This window comes from Nyctereutes procyonoides, unplaced genomic scaffold (genome assembly GCF_905146905.1).
Source record: "Nyctereutes procyonoides isolate TBG_1078 unplaced genomic scaffold, NYPRO_anot_genome, whole genome shotgun sequence".
NCBI classification, from domain to species: Eukaryota; Metazoa; Chordata; class Mammalia; order Carnivora; family Canidae; genus Nyctereutes; species Nyctereutes procyonoides.
In genome coordinates, this window is record NW_026575040.1 from 23,061,932 (window position 1) to 23,088,102 (window position 26,171).

Here is a 26,171-nt window from a genome sequence, read left to right on the forward strand (position 1 = left end):
TCAGTCCTCTGCTTCAGTTCTTGAGCCTAGCGGTGATGTGTACGGTGTTCTCTGACATAAAGTCTCTGCTCTTAGGCTTAAAATGCACGGGGGCCGTGCATTCCTCCCAGCAGTAGTCACTTCACTGCTAGCCTGTTTGGGCCTAGAAGGGTTCCTCATCTGTAAATGTGATTTAAAACCTAAGCCATGAATATGTCTTATTTATTAAAACAAAAGGTTTAAAAAAAATGAAAAGTTATGCTGATTTCTCCAGACTCCTTTCTGTGGTGGCTTTCTGTTTCTCCTTGTATTTCAGTCAGAAAAGAGAATAGAAGTGGATCACTAATCTAATGGAGGGCTTGTCACTTTCTGGAGTCATTTTAGGTTTGTGTCCTCAAGCTCTCTGATAGGTTTTAAAAAACTATAATAATGCGTTTATGCTGCTCATTTGGATTAGTATATAAGAATAATAGTCTCTTGCAATTTTCTACATCCAAGTTAGAAATCTTCCTGGTCAAGCATTATTTAAAAAATGGCATTTGGTCAATCCACAATGTATCTGTATTAGTAAGGATGTTTTTAACTGCATATAATAGAATACTCAATTAAAAGTTGTTTAAACGGGTCCTTCTCAAGCTTTAATGCATACCTCACTCATGTGGTGATCTTATTAAAGTACAAATTCTGATCAGTAGGTCTGACGTGGAATCTGAGTTTCTGCATCTTGACTAATCTCAGAGGTAATGCCAATACTGATCCACAGACCACTTTTAAAGCAGCAGGAGTTAAAACAACAAGTATTTTTATAATCTCAGTAAATCCACATGTAGATGGTTGTACACCTGGTTCAGCAGCTCAGTGTTAACATCAAAGATCCAGACTCCATTTTTCTCTTTGGCTATCATCAGCATAGAGGCCTTTGTTCTCAGGCCATCAGTTTCAAGGTGACCTTGGCAACACTAAATGTCAAGTACTCATGCAACAAGGTCAGAGCAGGAAGGAGGGACATAATTGTCAATTTTTATAAGAAAGGAAAGCTGTCCAGATTTCTTCTCAGGTTTCACTGACCAGCACTGGAAGAGTGCCATCTGCAGGAGTGCCATTTTCATTCTCTTTCAGAGACAGGTTCTGCCAGGATGAAGGGATTTGTATATTGTTACTGCACAGGCAACTATTGAGTGTATTCAATATTGAACCAGATGAAGTACACCTCTGTGCTCCCTTGATTCCCTGAACATTTTGATATAGCTACACAGACATTCTGCATATTTGTCTGTCTTCTGTGAGCTTTTCAAGGGCATAGTTTATGTTCTCTACTTATTGCTACATCCTTGCCTAGCACACAGCAGCCAAGTCAATTTGTTGAATAACTAATTTGGTGATCATCTCCAGTTCAACTACACCATTTTATAAAGTATAATTTAAATACCCTGGTTCCAAGTTACACAGCAGACTGAATACTGGAACACAGGTTCCCAAACTCTTAATCCAGTGCTTCTTTCAATAAACTGGTGGCTTTCAAATCTAATTTTTTTTTAAGCAGTGGACTTTTCCCCTTAAACAAATACCTATGTATATGATGGAATCTATAACTGATCTCAGTACCAAATTCTGGAGTTCTAATGATTATTAGATAATCTTTTATTATTGGTTCACAGATGAAGGTAAATCCAAATCATTACATCCTGATAACTCCATAGTACTCTTCTCAATGGTTGACAGTATAATTAAAGTGGCATAGAATTCATGCCTTTAATTGCCATTTTAGGATAATTACATTTTCAGTCTCACCCACATTTTCAACAGTCTATGGTGGCGGGGCGGCGGGGGGGGGGGGGGGGGGTTGTAAAGATTGGCCACACACTGGGTTCACCTGAGGAACCTAAACAATTCTTAAAACAAGTCCCACCCTAGGGATTCTGATTTAATTGGTCTGGTGTGCTATATGAGACATCTGGATTTTTAAAGCCCTCCTGAGATTCTAATGCACAACAGCCAAGGTTGAGAACCACCAGATTACGGTATTCACTTACTAAACAAAATTACACAAGCTATCAAATAGCTGTCCATGCCTTATTCTAGGGACCAATGGAATCTGAAACATTATAAAAATCTAAAATGTTTATTTTGTAATCCTCATCTACATTAGCAGCATTATTCATATCTAATTTTTCCATATGTAAACTTTTGATAATACTTAAAACATATACAAAATGAATTTCATCATAAAAAAAAGCAAAACAATAAAATTTCAAAGGGCTTATGGAAATTTTCCTGTGATATAAAATTCTGTTTTATACAGCCCTGAGATAGTTTGGTACTTCACCTGACACTCCTCTTTATAATAAATTCTCTCTATATAGAGGTATTTAGACTATAGAATATTGTGTTTTTACTTCCTATTTCTTCATGGTTAGTTTAATACTAACACTATAAAAATGATCTTTTAATGCATATATATATATGTTTAGTTATAGAAAATAGTAAGGAGATTTAATTTTTTTTAAAAGATTTTATTTTTCATCAGAGAGAGAGCGCACACACGCGAGAGAGAGGGAAGGGGAGGGAGGGAGAGGGACAGAGACACAGGCAGAGGGAGAAGCAGGCTCCACGCAGGGAGCCCAATGTGGGATTCGATCCCGGGACTCCAGGATCATGCCCTGGACCGGAGGGCAGGCGCTAAACCGCTGAGCCACCCAGGGATCTCCGAGATTTAATTTTATAAGAAAGAATAAACTAGGCAGAAATGAAGTTTAATATTATAAGTACAAAGTCTAAGGAGATCCCCCAAATTAATTTATAGACTTAAACAATCCCTTTCAAAATCTCAGCTGACTTTTTTTTTTTTTTGCAGAAAGTCACAAAGTAATGCTAAAATTCATATGGAAATCCAAGGGACCCAGGACAAATAATCTTGAAAAAGAACAAAATTGAAGGACTTACATTTCCCAATTTCAAAACTTAATACAAAGTTACTGTAATCAAGACAGTGCTATGGGGGCAACCTGGGTGGCTCAGTTGAGGCAGGCTGAGCATCTGCCTTTGGCTCAGGTCATGATCCCAGGGTCCTGGGATTGAGTCCCACATCAGGCTCCCCAAAGGTAGCCTGCTTTTCCCTCTCCCTCTGTCTGCAACTCTGTGTCTCTCATGAATAAATAAAATCTAAAAAAAAAAAAAGACAGTGTTATGGTATATAAGGAAAGACATCTGGATCAATCAAATAGAACTGAGAGTCCAGAAATAAATAAACCCTTTATGTTTATGGTCAACTGAATGTCTACAAGGGTACCAAGACAATTCAATGGAAAAAGAACTGTCTTTTCAATAAATGGTGCTGAGAGAACTGGATAGCTACATGCAAAAAAATGAAGCCATCTCCTTACCTCATACCATATAGAAATATTAATTCAAAATGGATTATAGGTCTAGATTTAAGAGCTAAAACTATAATACTCTTAGAATAAGCTGTAGGAGTAAACCTCCACCCAGAATTAGGCAAGGGTTTTTAGATATGATACCACAAGCACACGTGACAAAAGAAAAACAGATAAATTGAACTATACTAAAATTTAAAACTTTTATGGGGCAAATGATACCATCAAGAAAGTGAAGAGGAAAATCTGCAGAATGGTAGATCTTTTTCAGATCATATACCTGATAAGGAACTTGTATACAGAATATATAAAGAAAGCTCATCAATTTTTTTAAATATTTTTTTTTTTTATTCATGAGAGACAGAGAGAGAGAAAGAGAGAGGTAGAGACACACAGGCAGAGGGAGAAGCAGGCTCCATGCAGGGAGCCCGATGTGGGACTCGATCCTGGGACTCCAGGATCACGCCCTGGGACAAAGGCAGGTGCTAAACTGCTGAGCCACCCAGGGATCCTGAAATCTCATCAATATTAAACCAACTACCTGATAATAAAACATCAATAACTTTTTTTAATGTTTTGTTTTAATCACTCAGTGCTCATCATAACAAGTGTACTACTTAATCCCCATTGTCTATTTCACCCATCCCTTACCCACCTTGCTTCTGGTAACCATCAGTTTGCTCTATAATAGTCTGTTTCTCATTTTTTCTGGTCCCCCCACCTTTGCTTAATTTGTTCTGTTTTTTAAATTCTATATATGAGTGAAGTCATATGGCATTTGTCTTTTCATGACTGACTTATTTCACTTAGCATTATATCCTCTAGCTCCATCCAAGTCATTGCAAATGGCAAGATTTCATTTTTTTATGGCTGATATTCCTCTGTGTGTGTTTCAGAAAGAGGGAGAGAATGGAGGGAGGGAGAGATCTTCTTTATCTATTCATCTATTGATGAACACTTGGGCTATTGTAAGTAATGCTGCTATAAACAGAAGGGTGCATGTACCCCATTTGTATTAGTGTTTTTGTATGCTTCAGGTAAATACCGGGTAGTATGAATCCTGGATCATAGGGTTCTAACTTTTTAAGGAACTCCCATACTGTGTCCCACTGTGGCTGCACCAGCTTGCATTCCCACTAACAGTGCAAGAGGTTTCCTTTTTCTCCACAACCTCATCAACACTTTTGTTTCTAGTGTTTTTGATTTTAGCCATTCTGACAGGTATGAGATGACTATAGTTTTGATTTCTATTTCTCTGACGAGTGATGAGCATCTTTTCATGTATCTGTTGGTCATCTGGATGTCTTCTTTGGAGAAATGGCTGCTCATGTCTTCTATCCATTTTTTAACTGGATTATTTGGTTTTGGGGTGTTGAGATATATAAGTTCTTTATACATTTTGGATACTAACCCTTCATCAGGTATGTCATTTGCAAGTATCTTCTTCTGTTCAGTGGGTTGCCTTTTAGTTTTGTTGATTGTTTCCTTTGCTATGCAGAAGCTTTTTACTTTGATGTAGTCCCAGTAGTTTATCTTTGCTTTTGTTTCCCTTGCCTCAAGGGACTTAGCAAAGTAATTTTTCAAAACCCAATTTAAAATAGGCAAAAGATTTGAAGAGACATTTCTCCAAAGAAGATATACAGATGTCTAACAGCAAATGAAAAAAATACTTGATATCATTAGTCATTAGGGAAATGCAAATCAAAACCACAATACACTATCACTTCACACCTACTAGGAGAACTATAATCAGAAGGACAAACAAGTGCTGACAAGGATGTGGAGAAACTGGAACCCTAATATATTGCTGGTGGGAATAGAAAATGGTTCAGCCACTTTGGAAAACAGTTTGGCAGTTCTTCAAATTGTTAAACATAGTTACCATATGACCCAGTAATTCCACTTCTAGGCATAGCCTAAGAGAAGTGAAAACATGCTACACAACAACTTGTACACAAATATTCACAGCAGCTTTATTCATAATAGCTAAAAAGTAAAAACAATCCAAATGACCATCAACTGATGAAAGGACAAAATGTGGTATATCCATAAAATGAATGTGATTCAGCTATAAAAAGAAATGAAGCACTGACACATGCTACAACAGGGCTGAAACCCCAAAACATTTTATTAAGTGAAAGAAGCCCACTGTAAATATATAGTGTATGATTCTATTTATGCAAAACGTCCAGATAGGCAAATTTAGAGAGACACAAAGTAGATTAGTGGTTTCTCAGGGCTGGGAATAGAGGAACGGAGATTGACTGCTAATGGGTAGGTACGTGATTTCTTTTTGGGTGATGAAAATGTTCTAATCTGAAGACTGTGGTAATAGTTGCACAACTCTGCAAGCATACTAAAAACCATTAAATTGGATATTCCAAATGAGTAATCTTATGATGTGGATTGCATCTCAGTAAAGATGTTCAAAAAACCACTAAGGGGCTGATATATTAAATATGGGTTTTCTGTCTTCCCAAGGAAATTTATGTTCACTCCCTAAAATATAAAAAAAGAAGATAATTTTTGAGGCATATTGAATCAGAAAGCAGGTTTGTGCTTCTTACTCAAAATCAGGTGTTTTCTGAGAAATACATCATTATTAGCAAATTACTGGATTGATTCCAGGTAACAGAAAATGACTTTCTAAACATGTGTCCTAATTCAGTCTTTTATCAGATTTAAACTAAAAATCTTAATGACTATGAGATGTTGACAAACATAATAGATCCTTATAATAGTTCAGTTTTGTGCCCTCAATATCTTGCAGAATGAGTGAAATGTTAGGCTTCTATTAGAAACAGAGGTGTTTTTTATGGTGTTGCTTTTGTAGAGTATGGAAATATACAACAAATTTGATACTGCTTTTACATAAAACTATTAATCGATTAATATTCCACTTTATTATGATCATCTTGATTCTTTTTTGTTTTTTCAAATCATCATCTCCATCTCATTCTGGTTAAATGATTTAACACATATGAAGGAACTAGTATATTATAAACATAATAGACACATTAATTCTTTATTTCCCCTGAATTTTTTTTAAAGATTATCTATTTATTTATTCACAGAGACACACACACAGAGAGAGAGAGAGAGAGAGAGAGAGAGAGAGCGCGCAGCAGAGACACAGGCAGAGGGAGAAGCAGGCACCACGCAGGGAGCCTGATGTGGGACTCGGTCCAGGGTCTCCAGGATCATGCCCTAGGCTGCAGGCGGCAGTAAACCGCTGTGCCACCAAGGCTGCCCTCCCCTGAATTTCTTGCATGTGTGTGTGAGACAGAGACAGAGATGGAGTTTTCCAAAACAAACTAACAACCCAAGAAGACTGAAAACCATATAGTCCCAAGTACCTCTACAGTGGTCCTTAAACTCAGGGAATGAATATAGGCTAGGCATGGATATTTTTGAAAAAGCTCCCTAGGTGAGCTATTTAATCAACTCAAATTGATAACCACTGATCTATATGATTAGAGTTCTGAAAAGACTAGAATGAGTTATCCTGGACTATATCTAATTGTACTTCTCCTCTCCTTGAAATATGGTAAAAAAGCTCTGACTTCAAATTAATATATGAATTTATCTGAAATAACATAATGTCTGAAGAAATTACTGTTCATTTTTGTCCTTCAGTAGCCAGCATGCTATCTAAATGACTTTGTTTTCCTTGTTTCACACAGAAAAAGTCCAAAACTGGAATTTTTTAAAAACTGAAATTACTATTTTTTATATTAAAGCAAAGTAAGAAAATAAACAATGACTAGATCAGAAAAAAATCTCAAATGAAATGACATGCCCCCCACACCCACCCCCAAAAGGAACAAAACAAACAAAAATAGGATTATGACTCTTGGTTGCTAAGAATGTTAAAATAGTTCAGTAATGTTTACACAACTATGAATGACAGCTAAGGAAATACAAGAAACCAAGATAAGAATTCATATAATAGCAATTTAAATGCATGGCACTGAGCCATACTCATGTTTGCTCTAAGCGGGGGCGGGGGGGGTGGGGAGATCTTGCCAAGACCCTTGTTATTGTCACAAAATCAGTAAGAGATATTGCTAACCAGAGTTAACAATTTTATTGCCAGAATCTTTCTCCACTAGTCCTCATCTCTTTTGCTATGATACTGTTATAGCTACCACAAACGTTGAGAATTATCTTAGTCATAGCTTCCAACCTTGTTGAGCATATAAAAGGTATAATAACAAGAAGCAGAGATGGCTCTTATTTATTACATTTCTACAGAGGTGAAAGGTCCTAGATAATTTTACTGCTTGTTGGTTTATAAGCTACCTGTTCCAGAACAGAAACAGGCAATTAGGCCACTTTAATCTCCAAGGGACTTTGGGATATGCCTATTGAGCAGATGCACACCAACCTCAAGTCCACCAAATTAAAAAATGAAGGGCAGGTCCTGGAAAGGCATTTTTGTTTTCACCCGATGACACATGATAGCTGCTCAATATTGCAATATGATCACCAATAAACACTCATATATTCAACAAATGTTTAGTTGAGTTTGTGAATACTAGAAAGACACTGTAAGGAAAATAAGAGATCTTTACTTTGGGGAGATATGATTCTGGAGACTTCTACTTCTAGCCAAAGTGAAATAATAAAGACAGGATTTACCCACATGTCTGAAACCCAAAAATGGACAAATATATGAAAGAAGTTTTCAAGGCACTAATAATCATCAGGCAACTAAAGACAGGGATCCCTGAGAGATGAGAAACAAAGTGAGTCCTCTGACCGCTCAGCTTCCTGCCTGGAGAAAGTGTCCAGCTGCAGCACGGGGAGCAGGAACCCAGGCAGGGCCTGGGAACATTCTGAACTGAATAGACAGAGCTGACAGACCAAGGCAGTTGGCATCTGCAGGACAAAATATCACAGAAGAGAGCTGCAGGATCTGGATATCTACAGAGGGTTGCCTTTAGGTCCTCAGCAGAGCAGTACTTGGCAAATGGTTGAGGAAACTACGTAGGCCAAGGAAAACATACCTGAGAAGATGCCAGATAATAGTGCCTGTGCTCATGCAGGGCTGGGAATAAGATCTGTTCCCAGCAGCCAGACTGTAAAACCTCATAAATCACAGGGCCCTGGGGAGGGAACTCAGAAGGGTTCCCCAGTAGTAGAGAAAAAATTAGCCCTACAATGAAATCTGCTCCAGTCACAGCAAACAAATCTTAAAAACAAGACCCTAAAAATCAAATCGTTCCCAAGTAACTTAATCATGTCCCAGAATGAAAATCATGAATATTTACAGAAATACCAAAATATCCAGCACCCAACAAGTTAATTCATAACATCTGAATCTTATTTAAAAAAAAAAAACTACCAGTACGGTAAGAAGCCCGAAAATTTGATCCATAAGGAAGGAAAAATAATCCACCCATAACTGACTTAGATTGCTAAATCAGATGTAAAGTTAGCAGGTAAATATAATAAACATAATAAATATAATCACATTCCATAGGTTCATAAAGTTAAGTAGAGGCATGGAAGACATGGAAAAAAACAAAAGGAGGAAAAAGGAAACAAAGAGCTGATGGGACAACAGAAAAGATATACCATCCATGTACTAATGAAAAGTAAGATTGGCTGTTTTAATAGTAAACAGTGTAGGTTTCAGAGTAAAGAATATTTTGCCAGGGGTAAAGAAGATCACTTTCTGATGACAAATGGTCAATTCATCAAGAGGACTTACCAATCCTAAATAAACAACTAATAACAGAGCCTCACAGTATATGATTCTGGAACAATTAATACCAGTATTCAATATAGCATATAAATTATACACAAAAACATCAGAAGGAAAGGAATATTCATTCCCTGGATATGATTATCCAGGGAAAGTTTCTCATGAAAGGAGGTCTTAATATGAGTGATGAATAATCCATCTGGCTAACTCCTTACCCCCAAAGGAGTAATGAGTGAATCATTCAAAAGACAGAGTGACCGTTCTGAAAAGGAGAGACCAGCATCTGCATTACTAACTTAAGCAGCCCATTTCAAATATCAGCTTCGTTGGTAGGGAAAATCACCTTTTCCAGGTGCATATAAGGGACGTTTAGACTCATAAGACATGAATACAAAAATAAGAGCCCATCTGCATCTTGGATTTAGTGGAAACCAATTGCCCATTGGCAGTTACAAAATCCTGTTGATTTAGGCATGTTATTATTACCATCTTTCCAGTTTATTGAGGGATGAAGCCTGCCTTTTCTCTAAAGAAATCAGGTATTCAGCAAGGTGAAGGAAGTGAGGGGAAAGTGACTACAGTAAGTTTTCTGGAAAGCTAATGTAATTGTCAATATATAACTTGGAAAGTGTATGAGAAGTTTTTAGTTTAAAATAATCTAAACTTTAAAGGTTAAATTCACCTTTAGTAATAAGCAGGGTAAGGTAGGGCATATGCGGTTTGTGGGAAAGAAATCCAAAGCCATTCCCTTCTCAGGAAGGAGAAGGAAAAAAAAAAAAAAAGCATAGATGACTCTACCCTAAGGGCCAACAAGGAGAACACGAGGATTGGCAAGGAAGGGAGGAGCCCCACATGGGTGAGTCAGTGCTCAAAAGGAATTCTCTGGTGCACCTAAGTATAGTGTACAAAGTGCATGCAGCATGGCTCTGGTTCACCTGTGAAATAAGTGACACTCGGGGGAAAAATTTAGGCTAGGTTAAGGGTGAAGTGTGATATTAGAAATGCAGAGGAAGACTCCTGGCAAAGAAAAGCAAAATGAGAGTCAGTAAGAAATATTAAAGACCAGGGCAAATTATTTCTCCAAGTGTCAAATTCAGTGTATAGCTCTATGTTCCATCTAGGCTGGTAGTATATGCTTCCATTATGGACTGCTGAAATTCAAAAACTCATTTCTTTGGTTCTAGACCACTCCTTCAGACAGAAAAATGGAAGTCCCTCATTTGGTATAACATCACCGTATGATCCTTTCCAGTGACTACATAGTAAAGGATTTTTACAATGGTTTCACTGTACTCATTAATAAATTTGGTCCACACAAAAACCATATGAAGTAGGCAATGCAAATATTTAGACTGTATGATTCCTTTTATAGAAATTTCAAAACAGGTAGAATTAACTTATCATATTAGAAGCTAGGATGATGGTTACCTCTGAGAAGATGGGGAAAAAGTGAGTAAGAAGCAGCTGGGTACATGGCTGAGCTCACCATATAATCCACTAAGTGATATCCTTCTGATTTGTGCATTTTCTGTAAGCATGTTACGCTTCAATAAAATGTTTGTTATTTTTAAAAATGCCACAGTCTTAGTCACTGTATCATAGCTGCCCATAAATAGTATTTAACAAACATACACAGCTAGAAGAAACAGTAAAAATATTGAATGTATTTTTATAAAAGATTTTATTTATTTACTTTAGACAGAGAGAAAGAGAGAGAACACAAGGCAGGGTAGGGGCAGAGGGACAAGCAGACTCCCTGCTTAGCACAGAGCCCAACACAGGGTTTGATCCCAAGACCCTGAGATCATGACTTGAGCTGAAATCAGACACTTAACCAACTGAGCCACCTGCAAATACTGAGTGTATTATAAAAAGAAAACTACTGAGGGGAACCTGGATGACTCAGGCAGTTAAGTGTCTGCCTGACACTTGATTCGGGTCAGGTCATGATCTCAGGGTTCTAAGATCAAGCCCTGCATCAGGCTCCATGCCAGCCAGGAATTTGCTTGAGATTCTCTCTCATCCTCTCCCTCTGCCCTTTCCCCCGACGTGCACACACTCTTATCTAAAAAAATAAATAAAATCTTAAAAAGAAAACCACTTATTATGAATGCAAAATTACTTGCTTTTTTTAACTCAATTACTTGTTTATTTCATATCCATCCAAAATCTAAAAAATAAGGTGAAATTTTAAAAAGTTATAAAAGGAAACAAAAGTTATTACACTCCAGTTGAAGATAGTGTTTTTTGACTTGTCACTCATATTCCTGGAAAGCCCCTATCATTTCTCCCCTCTAATATTTTGTTTTCCACAATTCTTCTCTACCTTCTTTCCTACTTCCTTTAATCCTCCAAGATCTTTTCCTAGGCAACTGCTCTTGTTATGAAACAAGAGCATACTGGGAAGCTTCCTGGGTCAGCTTAGGACAAACTCCATTCTTTCACATCTCTTATTTTCTCTTTTTGTCCTCATATTCCACATTTTTTTCTGCCATCTCTTTTTCTCACATTTCTCCCTCTGTTTCTACCTCTATTCTTCTTACCAGTTATACTCCAAGTTCACTTGAAACACACATAATAGTAAAAGGTGATCAACCAATTATTTATTCTCATAAAATTGTGTTTTCCTATATAAACAGAATTGAAACTATAAACACTGGGTGGTTACAGGTATGGCTATTCAGATGAAAACATAACCAGTAGTCTTTTCTATAAAAAACACAAAGGAACTGGTGCTTTTGCTCATCTTTGTGATTTTTCCACACTTTAAAACTATGCATTGGTTTTCAATCATTTTTTTGGCCCTAAATATCTGAGGGACAAGACATTTTCATCTTCAACGGTAGTATCATGGTGAACTTTATGAACCAATGTGGCTGGGTATGGTGCCCAGATCATTGGTCAAATATTATTCTGGGTGTTTCTGTGAAGGTGTTTTTTGAATGAGACTGACATTTATATCAGTGAACTTTGAGTAAAGCCATATGTGGTGGGCCTCATCCAATCAGCTGAAGGCCTTAACAGAACAAAGACTGATCTCTTCTGAGCAAAAAGGAATTCTAGGGCCAACTGCCTTTAAACCTGAACTGCAATTCTTCTCTAGGTCTTCAGCCTGCTGGCCTATCGTATAGATTTCAGACTTAAAAAGCCTCCATAATCACATGAGCCAACTCCTTAAAATAAATCTCATCCCCTCACCAATACACAGCTTTTTGGTTCTGCTTCTGTTTCTCTGGGGAACTCTAATACAAGTAGCTACGGTAGTGATGGTGAAGTAGAGATAAGGGAATTGTGGGGTCTAGTGAAAGAGCAGAGGAGTTGGGGATGAGATAATTTTTGAAAGGCTCAATGCAGACCTCATGAATTACCTACTCAAAAGTCATTTGCTAGATTTCTGCTATTACAGAGACTAGAATGCTAAAATGAATTTTCCAGCTTCCCTTGCCACTAAGGATAGCCATGTGACAGAGCTGTGGCCAAATTCTTGAGAAGGGCTTCCTTCCCAAGTAAAAAGCTAAAGGCTAACTAGGAGAAAACACTATGCTCTGTTCTTCCTGTCTGGATAACCAAGGATTCAGATGTAAAACCAGTGGCCAGAAGAGCTAATCTTCAGATCTTGCAACCACTGCCACTATTCTCCAGTGCTCCAGACAGATACCCTCAACAAGAGTGCAAGTAGATTCTGGCTTCTCAGGCCAATCGGTACTGAAAGTTGAAAAACTTAACCTCCTTCATGTTGTTTTATATTCAGAACTTGAAAACATATAGCTGTACTCAGTCTCCACTGAGTTTATCTAAGGTCCACGTCTGCAATGGGAGAGACCTGGACTAGAACACTCCTGAAAGTAATGGGTACCAAACGCTGACACTTATGGCTATGATTTACTCAGGAATGCTGTAGGATAGCCTTTAAAAAAGGGTCTTTGAAAATATGGCCTGAATTATTTTATGGCATTTCTCCTTAAAGAGAGGAGTTAGAGGGGAGCAGTGCTTTGACATCATTTGCATTCTGAAACACACACAAATTTTAAATTTTACCTCAGCACACTCTTAAATTTGTCACAGTAGAGAACTACAGGGTTATATATAAAATCACTATAATAAAACCTCACTTACAGATCATTAAAAAGGAACTTACTGGTCCAATTGATGGAAAATGAAAATAAAGTGCCAGATTACCTAACAAGTTTTCAAGTCAACAGCATCACAAATCTTTAAGGCTACTAATGATGTATCTGTAAGAACATTATTTCCCCAGACCTACCCTACCTACAGAAAGAAAAATCAAGTGCTATAAAATAATGACCTCAAAATTCTATGTTTACCTTTTTTTTCTCCAGTGTAGGGCACATAGTCTTCCCTGTCCTTATGCTCCAATGCCTCCTTCTCCAGGTATGAAAGGAGGTGTTCTCTATCAAATGGCCCTGTGGCGGACTTTGACGTCTGGTTCTTCTGCCGGAACCCTGCAGGCAGAAGGGCATTCTGCCAAAGAGAATGAATCAGCCATTATTACCACCAAGAATGCCAACACCATATGCTTCCACAGATTACCCATTTAAGAAAGAATTATAGGCCAGAATGTGACACAAACATACAACACTTCATTAGAGGATTTTAGGGTAGCAATGTAAAAGTGTTCCACACACAGTTTTTCTTTATTACGCAGAATTCACTCATTTTTAAAATAAGCACATACCTGTATTCTTCAGAAAATATTCTACTAGAAGAATACATTTACTTTTTAATATCCTGGATGGTCATAAAAAGGTTTTCTTAATGATTAATAGCTGCTAAGCATAAATGCATATACAGAAAATAATTCTATTACAAAAGAATTTTAAATGATACACATTGTATTCTTTTATAATGATTTCTATTTCATGGTAAAGACCTTTTAATATAAAAACATGTATGTTGTACAGTTAGATATCAGGACATTAATGTTCACTTGTTTGTGTTTAAACACAAAAGGTTCAACTTCTTTAAGTATGTACACATCAGTACTAGGATGTATTTGCAGCAACCACTGTCACTGCTAGTCATGCACCAAGGCACACCAGAGGTACTCAAAGCAAGAGCTATGTCCCTGGGTTTTCATGTAGGTAGTCTTTTTTTTTTTTTTTTTTTGTAGGTAGTCTTTTTGAGTGCCTGGAGGGACTGAGAGTGGGAAAAGGGTGGGAGGCAATGGATTAAAGTTGTCTCTTACAAGAGAATTTTCTGAATTTTCACCAAGTCCAGGAATAACAAGCAGTGATAAGACAACATGAACTCCATCCTTTTGCTTGTCAGAAGGCAAAGTGGTGATATTGCTTTGTCTCACTATTCCTAGATATTCCTTTGCTTTGGAAATGGAAGGCAGCCTGAGAAGTCACACAAAAGGGCCAGCCTTCTTTTGCAGCACATCCCAAAGTTGGCAATAATGCTGAATCTCCCGTATAATTTTCATTATAAAGGGAGATCTTATATAGATAATAATAGGGAATATACATTTTATAACTAGAAAATACAGCACTTCGGGCATCCCTGGGTGGCACAGTGGTTTGGCACTTGCCTTTGGCCCAGGGCGCGATCCTGGAGACCCGGGATCAAATCCCACGTCAGGCTCCCAAGTGCATGGAGCCTGCTTCTCCCTCTGCCTGTGTCTCTGCCTCTCTCTCTCTCTCACTGTGTGACTATCATAAATAAATAAAAATTAAAAAAAAATACAGCACTTCAACTGTGGCTATTTGCTGAGAACCGTAATTTTCACAAAATTCACCTTTGTATTCTCATGTGATGGTATGCATTACACAGAAAGCTCACCTATAAATATGAAACATAAAGGTCTGTTCTTAACCCTGCACTAAGAGTGTATTTGTAACACAAAACTGTCTACAGAAACATAATAAGATTTCTACCTACCAACTTTAGAGAGCTACACATGAAGAATACATTCCCAATGAACCATCAAGTCCTACCCATTTTTACTTCCCAAAAAACTCATTCATCTGTTTTCTTCTGTTTCTAACACATTACTGTTGTTCAAGCTATGATCAACCTGGCATCGAATATCACATTAGCTTCTCAACTGGTCTCCCTAGATCAGTTGTCTTATACTCCTCATCCCTCACTCCCACTCCCTGATCTGTTAGCCTCACCTGACACACCCACCCCATTCTAGCCACACCAGCCCTCATTCTTCTCTTGTGCTTGCCACACACTTCCTTCTACCAGAGGCCTTCTCTAAAAACATTTTTGGTCCATCATTTTTTATTCATTTTGTTAAGATTTTTTTATTTATTCATTTGAGAGAGTGAAAGAGCAAGAACACCAGCAATAGGGAGGGTCAGAGGGAGAGGGAGATGCAGGCCCCTCATTGAGCAGGGTGCCTGACTCAGGGCTCAATCCCAGGACCCTGGGGTCATGACCTGAACCGAAGGCAGACACTTAATTGATTAAGCCAATCAGGTGCCCCTGGCTACTCATTTTTAAGACTGCCGCTCCATTTCCCCCAAGACCTCCCATTATATACTCTTATATTAATATGGCATGATTATTTGATTAATGCCTACCTCCCCCTACTCCTACTAGCCTGCATCGTGAGGGCAAAGACCACATTTGTTTTGCTTACTCTTGTATTCCTAAGCCTAGTATAGTATCAGAACCTATTGTTTGCTCCCCCCCCCCAAATATTTACTGAATAAAGTTTTGGGGATACTTTTAAAGGAAAATGCTCGTTGAGGCGAATGAATTAAAATTACTTTCCATCACCATTAATAGCATAAACTGCTCTTTCGTGGTGGTAATGATGGAGTTGCACTATTCCACCTGCATGCTGAAGCCCATGTAAAACATTTAAGTTTTAAGTGATATGTTAGCTGGAATCCAGACTCCTTAAATACAGTTTTTGAACACAAAATAAATGATGGGTATTTGGCTTTAGAGGCTATAATCCCATCAACAACTATACTTTATTAGAAGTATACATTAGTCAAGTTAATAGATCATAATTACTTAAGAAACAGGTAAAGAGCTCATTAGAATGACTGCTACTAAAAAAGTATATGTTTCTTCATCACAGTAGAATTTTGTTGTAATGATATACTCCAAGCTTGAAACTGAAAAAATGGCTTTTGCCTAGGCTGGCTGTCTGTCTTTGGAGACATACATTTTGAGAAAATGCACTAAGCTGGCAAATAAAAATATTGAATGAAGCATAAGGAGAGTAAAATAGTCCTCCAAAATATAACAAGGAAAAAAAAATATAACAAGGAACTATATACAACCTCTATCTGTTCTTCTCTATCTTCTGAGACTGTATACATTACAGTGGTGTTTCTCTGCCTGAAGGAGCTGCTACTACCCTTGTTCTCTTTCCTCACATCATCTTTCACTGGCACTCTTCCCCCAAATTTTACCCAACAAGAGGCATGCTATCAATAAATATCACTGTTCTTCTGGTCTCAACAAACAGCATCTGAGGTTGGAGGAGCTGCAACTGGGGTTGGGGAGTTGGCAAAATATGTCCAGACATCAGAACTCAAAGCTTCCCCATACAAGAAGCAGGCCATGGTTTTGCCAATAAGAAAATATAAACCATCAACTTATACACATCTAGCGTAGTGTATGTATTAATAAGGGTCTCACTGCAGTTTAAAAGAAAGATCACTAGACTCTACCAGAGAGCAGCAAGGCAGTGAGGGATCCACTCTCAGTTCTTTCCCTGATTGTAGCAACTGAGCCAAGTCACCTAACAGGTACTAGACAAATGTTTCTCAACCGAGGTGTTCCCATAGGGGACAACTGGCAATGTCTGGAAAACATTCTTGGTTGTCATGACTAACAAGAGGAAGTATTAAGTTTTTCATCTTCTGTTTTTATGACACTTTGCCATCTTGGGGGCCTTGTTAATGCAAAAAAACTCTCTCTGCCTACCCCTGCCCAACAGTGTGCTCTACATATGAAAACCAGCCAATCCAGAGCTCATACCCCAAACCAGCTCCTTTACTGCTCTCAGTCCAAGTCAATATTCCACCCCCTGCCCCATCCTGCTGCCATAAAACACCCAGAACCAGGTAACTGGACAACTGGAGACCAGTCCTATGGCCAAAGCCCACTGAAATTACTAAGTATCCAATCCTAAACTTGCTCAAACTTGCTAACCCTATCTCATCCGTTCCTTCTCTTGGAAACCATAAGAAAGGTTGTGGGCTAAACTCGCTTCTTCCTGCTTGCTTCTGCTTCCTGACCAAGACAGGTACTTTTTCCTCTGTGGCCCTGTATGCTTCCTGCTCTTGGGAACTGTATATAATAAACTCTTTCTCCATGTTTGTAATCTTACCACAGCTAATTAAAACAAAATTCCAGGTACACTTTTAAACAGGGAGGTGTGCTATTGGTACATAGTGAGTAGAGAGACCAAGATGCTACTTAAAACACACAGGAGATAACCCCTAAACAAAGAATTATCGAGCCCCAAATGTCAACAGTGTTAAGGGTAAGAAACTCTGGGCTAGATGACCTCTTAAGTGCCTGCCAGTTCTACAACCACTTGATTCAAACAGGTCTGAATTGCCTGTAGAAGATATTGCTGTGGCATGATCAAAACAGTACAGTTATCCTGAATTATCCCCCAGACTTAAAAGTACTGCAAACTTTTCCTTGTGATAACAATTATGGTTAAGGGTTTTGATCTATGGTATAGATACATTATCCAAGTGCTGAAGTAGTGCTGAGAAAAGGAGTATCATTCATAATAAAAATTCAAAAACATTCCAGCAGGAAATAAATGTGTTGTAGTAACAAGAACAATTTTATAAAACAAACTCTATCTCAATTCTTAAAAGGCACTAAAAATCAATGTCTCAGCATAAAGAAACATTTGTAAAAAGAAGAAGCCTAGCAAATAACCCTTACATTCAGGTTAAGCAGCCATAACCTTTTGGGTTCTCTCCTCAACCACTACCCACCCCCACCCCCCACCATATATACCAGGGAATAACAATTCAGGCCACATGGGCTTTACCTTAGCTTTGTGTAATTTATAAGACAAATAACACCCACTCTGCAAATTAAAACATATATACATATGTCCAGGTCTGCTCCACGTGTACTACAGTATTGCGGAATCTAGTTAGATCTAGTCTACTAATGACTAGAAACATTCCATTTGGTCAGTATGTTTCAGAGAGGTAACAGGTAAGGTCACAAAGAACCTTCTAGAGACACTCTACACAGTACAGAAGTATAGAAGTTCTGAAGAGGCACAGAGGTTGACATACATTAAAGAGCTAATCACCTGCTTCATGACCCCAAAAATGTTCCTGCCTTCCCAGAGAGAAAACATTTCTTACAGGACAGAAGATTTCAGAAGTTTGAAAATAAGGGTGTTAGTGAAAATAGTTCAGAATAGGCAAATCACCCTATGACCCAGCAATTGCACTGTTAGGGATTTACCCCAAAGATTCAGATGCAATGAAACGCCGGGACACCTGCACCCCGATGTTTCTAGCAGCCATGTCCACAATAGCCAAACTGTGGAAGGAGCCTCGGTGCCCATCGAAAGATGAATGGATAAAGAAGATGTGGTTTATGTATACAATGGAATATTACTCAGCCATTAGAAACGACAAATACCCACCATTTGCTTCAACGTGGATGGAACTGGAGGATATTATGCTGAGTGAAGTAAGTCAATCAGAGAAAGACAAACAGTGTATGTTCTCATTCATTTGGAGAATATAAATAATAGTGAAAGGGAATATAAGGGAAGGGAGAAGAAATGTGTGGGAAATATCAGAAAGGGACACAGAACATAAAGACTCCTAACTCTGGGAAATGAACTAGGGGTGGTGGAAGGGGGGTGGGGGTGAATGGGTGACGGGCACTGAGGGGGACACTTGACGGGATGAGCACTGGGTGTTATTCTGTATGTTGGTAAATTGAACACCAATAAAAATTAATTTATTTAAAAAAAAAAAAAGAATAGGCAAATCAGTGGAGGCCTGGAGGCAGAAGTGGGGGAACTGAGAAGAGGCAAAAAGTTCATTTGGATAGAGAGAGACGCAGGGGGCAGAGAGTGCCAGAGGAGTCAGGAGAAGCTAACTGCTCAAAAGGAAGTTACTTAGTTTGAAACGGTTTGAAAACGTACTTCATTACCACTTACCTCAGGGTCAAGATCATCCAGAACAGTTTCCAGTTGTTTCAGCTCTGTTTCTGATAGATTCCCAAGGAGCTCATCCTCATCGAGGTCCTTGTACTTTTCGAGGTCCTTCCGGAATGGTAGTGCCATGATTTGCAGTACAGGAAGTCACTTAATTTTTTGCTGTTCAGTACAGGCAAGAGTGATTTCTACTTTTTCTTAAAGCTATAGAGAGAACAAACACATTTCAAATATTAAGCCATCTCCACCTACTTAGATCTATCATTAGGTGGAATGAAATGTAATTTCCACCTGTCATATATTCTTTGTCCATCTATCACATGCTACCCTCCTCTATGGATCATTCAATATCCTTACCTTTTATTTTTCATTGATGAAAAAATCAACTGGGAAAATACGCGGAGGAGAGAATATAAAATTCCAATCTATGAAAACAGCCATTTGGTAGAATTTAGAATTTCTAATAACTGAGTTTTAGGAGGAAAGAACTCATCATGTGTGCCAAAATAAAAATTTTCCCTTCAATGACTTTCAAATTATTGCTACCAGAGTACATTGCTTAAGCAGCACGTTTAAGACACTTTTTTTTTTTGCTGTAAATTGTGTAGGAGAACATTATTTTCAGACTCAATATTAATAAGAGGGATATCAACACACTCTGCCAGTGAGGAGTAGACGGTTGGCACAGGGGAAAAAACTGGTTTTGAAAATGTACACCAAAAAATTCTTTTCTGAAAAGGTGCTTTTAAGGGGAACAGTAGAGCTTTCTGAAAATGTTTCCATAAAATACTCCAAACCATGCAGAGATATGTTACCCACTGACTGGCAAGGGTGGTCACAAGCATCTCACTATAGGAAAGGACCTTTACCATTTCTTTTTTTCTTTTTTTAAGGATTTTATTTATTTATTCATGAGAGACACAGGCAGAGGGAGAAGCAGGCTCGCCTGATGCAGGACTCAATCCCAAGACCCCAGGATCAGGACCAGAGCTGAAGGCAGAAGCTCAACTACTGAGCCACTCAAGCATCCCTACCAGGACCTTTGCCATTTCCTCACTGTGTTAATCTTTCCTAAATGGGCAGCCTCTTTCCAGGTATAGCAGAACTGTTCCATAAGGAAAAGACAGTTCAAATAAATCCCACAAAATGTGCAAAATAAAAATAAAGTATTTCTGTAAGTTTTAGCCATAAATGTGGATCATTTGTTTCATAAACTGTTCCTATGAACCCTCTTGCACTGTTGGTGGGAATGTGAACTGGTGCAGCCACTCTGGAAAACTGTGTGGAGGTTCCTCAAAGAGTTAAAAATAGATCTGCCCTACGACCCAGCAATTGCACTGCTGGGGATTTACCCCAAAGATAAAGACGCAATGAAACGCTGGGACACCTGCACCCCGATGTTTATAGCAGCAATGTCCACAATAGCCGAACTGTGGAAGGAGCCTCTGTGTCCATCGAAAGATGAATGGATAAAGAAGATGTGGTCTCTGTACACAATGGAATATTACTTAGCCATTAGAAACGACAAATACCCACCATTTGCTTTGACATGGATGGAACTGGAAGGTATTATGCTGAGTGAAATAAGTCAATCAGAGAAGGACAAACATTATACGGTCTCATTCATTTGGGGAATATAAAAAATAGTGAAGGGGATCCCTGGGTGGCGCAGCGGTTTGGCGCCTGCCTTTGGCCCAGGGCGCGATCCTGGAGACCCGGGATCGAATCCCACATCGGGCTCCCGGTGCATGGAGCCCGCTTCTCCCTCTGCCTGCTCTGCCTCTCTCTCTCTCTCTCTCTCTCTCTGTGACTATCATAAATAAATTTAAAAAAAAATAGTGAAAGGGAATAAAGGGGAAAGGAGAAAAAATAAGTGGGAAATATCAGAAAGGGAGACAGAACATGAGAGACTCCGAACTCTGGGAAACGAACTAGGGGGTGGTGGAAGGGAAGGAAGGCGGGGGTGGGGGTGGGGGTGACTGGGTGGCAGGAACTGAGGTGGGCACTTGACGGGATGAGCAATGGGTGTTATTCTGTAAGTTGGCAAATTGAACACCAATAAAAAATAAATTTATTTAAAAAAATAAAAAAATAAAATGTTCTTATGTGAATTAGAAATAATCCTTGACTTAGTGATTTGACTCAGTTTTTCTCTGTAAAACACCCAGTACTTCAAAGTCTGGATATATATTTCCTTTAATACTCTTTCTCCCAAGTTTTTCCAACTTAATATTTAAACAAATATATCTTCCTCCTCAAACCAGTAACAGTTTATGGATCCTTTTACGTGTTTTCATCTCCTAAGAAGAAAAGAAGGTTTATCACAAGGGTCTGTCAGCTAGTGACCTGACTAGCAGCCACCTGGGTCCAATAACAAGCAAATTAACAGAACTGTGCTGATGCAGATATTAAACTGCAGGCATTTTGTGTAACTGCCCAAGACAGGTCTAGCTTATACCTGTTCTACTTGACAGCTCATCTGGTTTAGCAATTACCCTGATTTTCTAATGGGTATTTTTTTTTAACAAATTATTATCACTGTTGTCATTACTAAGTTTGGTAAATCTCCCCTTCATACTTCCAACTTTAAGATACTAAGACACTAAGCTTATTAAGTATCTTGAGAGTATACTTTCTCAGTTAAAATAATAAACTCTGAAGATTCAACAGAAGGGGTAAGTATTTTCAAAAACATGAACCATCAAATGCAATTTTAAAGAAGGTGGCAGGCAATTTTGGGGGGAAGAAATAAAAAATAAGAACATTTGGAAGAGATACCCCCTTCATAAAAATATTAATGATATGGTATTTGAGACAGATAAGGTTAAGAAATTGATAAAAAGTATATGAACACACACCAAGAGTAATTATTTAGCTTATGCTATTTTTAAATGCTTAGACAGGGGATCCCTGGGTGGCGCAGCGGTTTGGCGCCTGCCTTTGGCCCAGGGCGCGATCCTGGAGACCCGGGATTGAATCCCACGTTGGGCTCCCGGTGCATGGAGCCTGCTTCTCCCTCTGCCTATGTCTCTCTCTCTCTCTCTGTGACTATCATAAATAAAAAAATAAAATAAATGCTTAGACAATCATTATACAAGTTTTTAAATGCAGTTTGACAGAATTTCTTTTTGAGGTTTACAGTATATAATAAAGCCAATTATATTTCAAAATATAAGCCAATTATATTTCAAAAAATATTATATTGAGCATCTCTTCCCCTTTACTATCAAAAGTGTTCCAGTATGGGCCATAAATTCAACAGTCATCTTACTAATAAGATACTATAACGGACAATATAATATGAGAGGGGCACCTGGGTGGCTCAGTCAGTGAAGCGTCTGCCTTCGGCTCAAGTCATGATTCTGGGGTCCTGGGATCAAGCCTCACTTTAGGCTCCCGGATCAGCAGGGAATCTGCCTCTCCCTCTTCCTGTCTGCCCCTGCTCCTGTGTTTTCTCTCTCTCTCTCTCTCTCTCTCTCTCTCTCTCTCTCTCTCGCTTAGTCTCTCAAATAAGTAAATAAAATCTTTTAAAAAAAAAGAAAAATCAGCCATCAGAAATGACAAATACCCACCATTTGCTTCGACGTGGATGGAACTGGAGGGTATTATGCTGAGTGAAGTAAGTCAATCGGAGAAGGACAAACATTATATATGGTCTCATTCATTTGGGGAATATAAAAAATAGTGAAAGGGAATAAAGGGGAAAGGAGAGAAAATGTGGGAAATATCAGAGAGGGAGACAGAACATGAGAGACTCCTAACTCTGGGGAAGGAACAAGGGGTAGTGGAAAGGGAGGTGGGTGGGGGGTTGGGGTGACTGGGTGACGGGCACGGAGTGGGGCACTTGACGGGATGAGCACTGGGTGATATGCTATACGTCAGCAAATTGAACTCCAATTAAAATAATAATAATAATAAAAGGAATGGGATATTAGAGGCGAAGGCAATGTTTTACCACCCAGGTTCTACAGGTTTAGAACACAACAGTCCTTGGAATGGGTAAATAGCTTACTCCAACAGACTGCTCTTTATCTCAGAGTAAACTCTGTCACACAAATCATGTTTATAGTATGGCTTAAAGAATAATAAAATGAACCCTCACAAATGTACTGCCCTGCTTCAGAAAGAGAATATTACAATGACTCACACTTTCCCCCAAAGAAGTAGCTACTGCACCGCATTTTGAATTAACCATTCTCTTTCTTTCCTCTACAATTTTACACTACATGTACATATCTGTTAACAGGTAAGGTTTTTTTTTTTTTTTTTTTTTTTTAGCACTGTATACCAACGGACTCCATATAGCATGTATCTTTTGGTGACTTGCTTTTTTCACTCGACCTTGTTTTGAGTTCATGCTTAGAGCTGTACTTCTTTCATTTTCATTTTTGCATAGTATTTCATGGTATAAATGAACATTTGACTGAACTTGTAGTCTCTCCCCTCTATTTTTCTGCTATAAACAATCTTGTTATCTATTTCTTGGTATACATGTGCAAGAGTTTCTCCAAGTTATTGAAACCTAGGAATGGAATTGCTAGGGAAACAATATGGTAATACTCAACTTTACTAGGTATGTTAAACTATTTTTGAAGTGGTTGTATCAATTTATATTCCTAGAAGATTCAGTACATGATGATTCATTGTTGCTCATCCTTGCTAACAGGTTAGCTATTAGTTAAATGTTGGTCTTAATGGTTTTCTTACTTATTTTGCCATTATCCTTGCATATACCTCCATTAAAAACACAAATTACACCTAAGTATCTTCAAAACTTAAGGGTATAACTGATATTTATCAACATACTACGGTAAGAGATTGTTTCCCAAAGAAGCGGATAGAATATAGTACTACTGAATGATGGCATTGTAATTAAAACAGGTAGTAAGCATGCAGATGTAAGAAAATGGGGGTCATCAAGCAAGATCTGGCCATGTTCATTAAACACAAGGGAGGCATGGTGTCCTGACTAGCAGATGTGACTGGCTGGCTCCCATCCAATTACAGTCCTGGTATGGAGAAAAAGCATCAGGCCACCAAAGCCTAATGTCATTCAACACTTACATCACCCAATTACTTCCCTTTATTCTTCTCCATGCTCACCAAGTAATCTCACTAAAACTTGGCTATTTGCATAGTTTTCCTCACTGTAAATTAATAAACTGATATTTTGGCTTATGTACCACTCTTTTATGAGTGTGGTTAGTATGGGCCACTTTTTAAGAGATTAGGCGTCTGCTGGTAGATTGAGATCAGGTCTCTCTACAAAGGCAAAGCTGAGAACCACCATGTGAAATCCTAAGCATAGATTGGCTGGCCGGCCACTCCTAAAGATACATATCTCGTGTCAAACCAACAATAACATCATATGAGAATTCATCATTCATCTGTCTTCCTTGCTAGATAGACTCTGAGAGCCCCTGAAGAGCAGACATTCCCTCCTATACCTCATTCCTTACTGGGTTGCCATCACCAGGCACATTGTACCTGCTGGTAGGTAGCTGAGCCAAATGTGATTGTATTGGGTCATGTATCAGTCTTCCCTTTTTTGGTAGTTCCCTCTTCCTCCCCCAGATATATCTAGTGTCCGTCTTGCTCCCTACCTCTATTCCCCTTATCACAATTTAAAAAGCACTGATAATTAGTCTTTGATAATTAATATAATTAATCCTGTGCGTTTTTTACATCACTCACCTCTCTTCACTCACTATCAACCCATTTTGGCTTGATATTCAGTTCTCCAATGTCTAATCTTCTCCAGTTAAAACAAAACACATCTGATGATCAGTCACCAGAGCTCTGGAGTTAAACATAAACCCTAATGAAAAATTCATTTTCTTTTGGGTAAAGAAATGAGTTTCCTCCTCAGGAAGCACCATGCCTCACTCTTCAGATGTACTAGGCTCAAGACTGTGTGTCTTTTCCTCAATGGCTTCTCCTAGGACCCTTGGGTACTGAACCAAGCTGATATATCAGTTTAGAAATTTTCTCTTGAGATCTTGGATGAGTATTTGTTTTCCAATATATTTGCTGTTCATTCACCAAGTATTTTGAAGGAATTGACTTGTTCCAAACAACACGCATATACTGTATACAACAGACCAGTTCCTTGCTCTAACTTATTTTGAAAGTGGCATACAGACAAAAAACAACAAAGGAACAAGATAATGTCAGATAGCAATAAATATTATAAAGAAAAAAACCAGAACAATGCTATGGGGAGATGAGTGTCAAGAAGGTTACTTTAAGTGATTCAGAAAGACTGTTCTGAAAGGTGACTTTTGAGCTAGGACCAAAAGGTCTAGAACTAGTCTAGAACTCTGCTATCTAGGTGAGAAACAATGGTTGTAGGATTGTAGCTGTGGAGATGCAAAGAAGTGGATAAATGTGTGGCATAATTTGGAAGCAAAACTAAAAGGACTTGTTCACAGATTAGTTTTAAGGGGTAAGGACAAGAGATACACTAAGGGATGACTCCAATGTTAGTTTCAGTTAATATTTAGTTTTATCTTTTTGTTCTATACCTATTTTTTTCTGAATAGTTTAATATGGCCGAGGGCACCTCTATTTCTCAGTCTGTTTCTTAAAAAAAGTTTCTTGGTTATTCTTTTCTTTTTTAAAGATTTATTTGAGACAGAGGGAGAGAGGGCACACACAGGCAAAAGAGGCAGAGGTAGAGGAAGAGAGAATCCAAAGCAGACTCCATGCTCAGCACAGAGCCTGATGAGGGGCTCAATCTCATGACCCTGAGATCACTACCTGAGTCAAAACCAAGAGTTGGATGGTTAACCAACTATAACAGCCAGATGCCCCTCTTGGTTAATATTTTCATAATGATTTTGAGATCCACACTGTGAACTATTCTAATATGACTATTGAACGAATTTTTGAACAATTTTTGGACAAATTTTTGAATAATAATAAGCAATGAACTAATCAAATAAAGTAAAAAAACCAACTGCAAATT

At 38.3% G+C, this 26,171-nt stretch overlaps 1 protein-coding gene across 1 annotated transcript in view; it reads right to left on the reverse strand.

Moving 5' to 3' along the window:
* The window catches only part of TMOD3 (tropomodulin 3), an 85,432-nt gene that overhangs the window by 31,631 nt on the left and 27,630 nt on the right, over positions 1-26,171 (reverse strand). The window contains exons 2-3 of the mRNA XM_055320132.1: positions 19,208-19,408; positions 13,389-13,545 (exon numbers count right to left, since the gene is read on the reverse strand). Coding sequence (XP_055176107.1) covers positions 13,389-13,545; positions 19,208-19,333 — 283 coding nt within the window. The 5' untranslated portion in view covers positions 19,334-19,408. The remainder of the gene's footprint in view (positions 1-13,388; positions 13,546-19,207; positions 19,409-26,171) is intronic.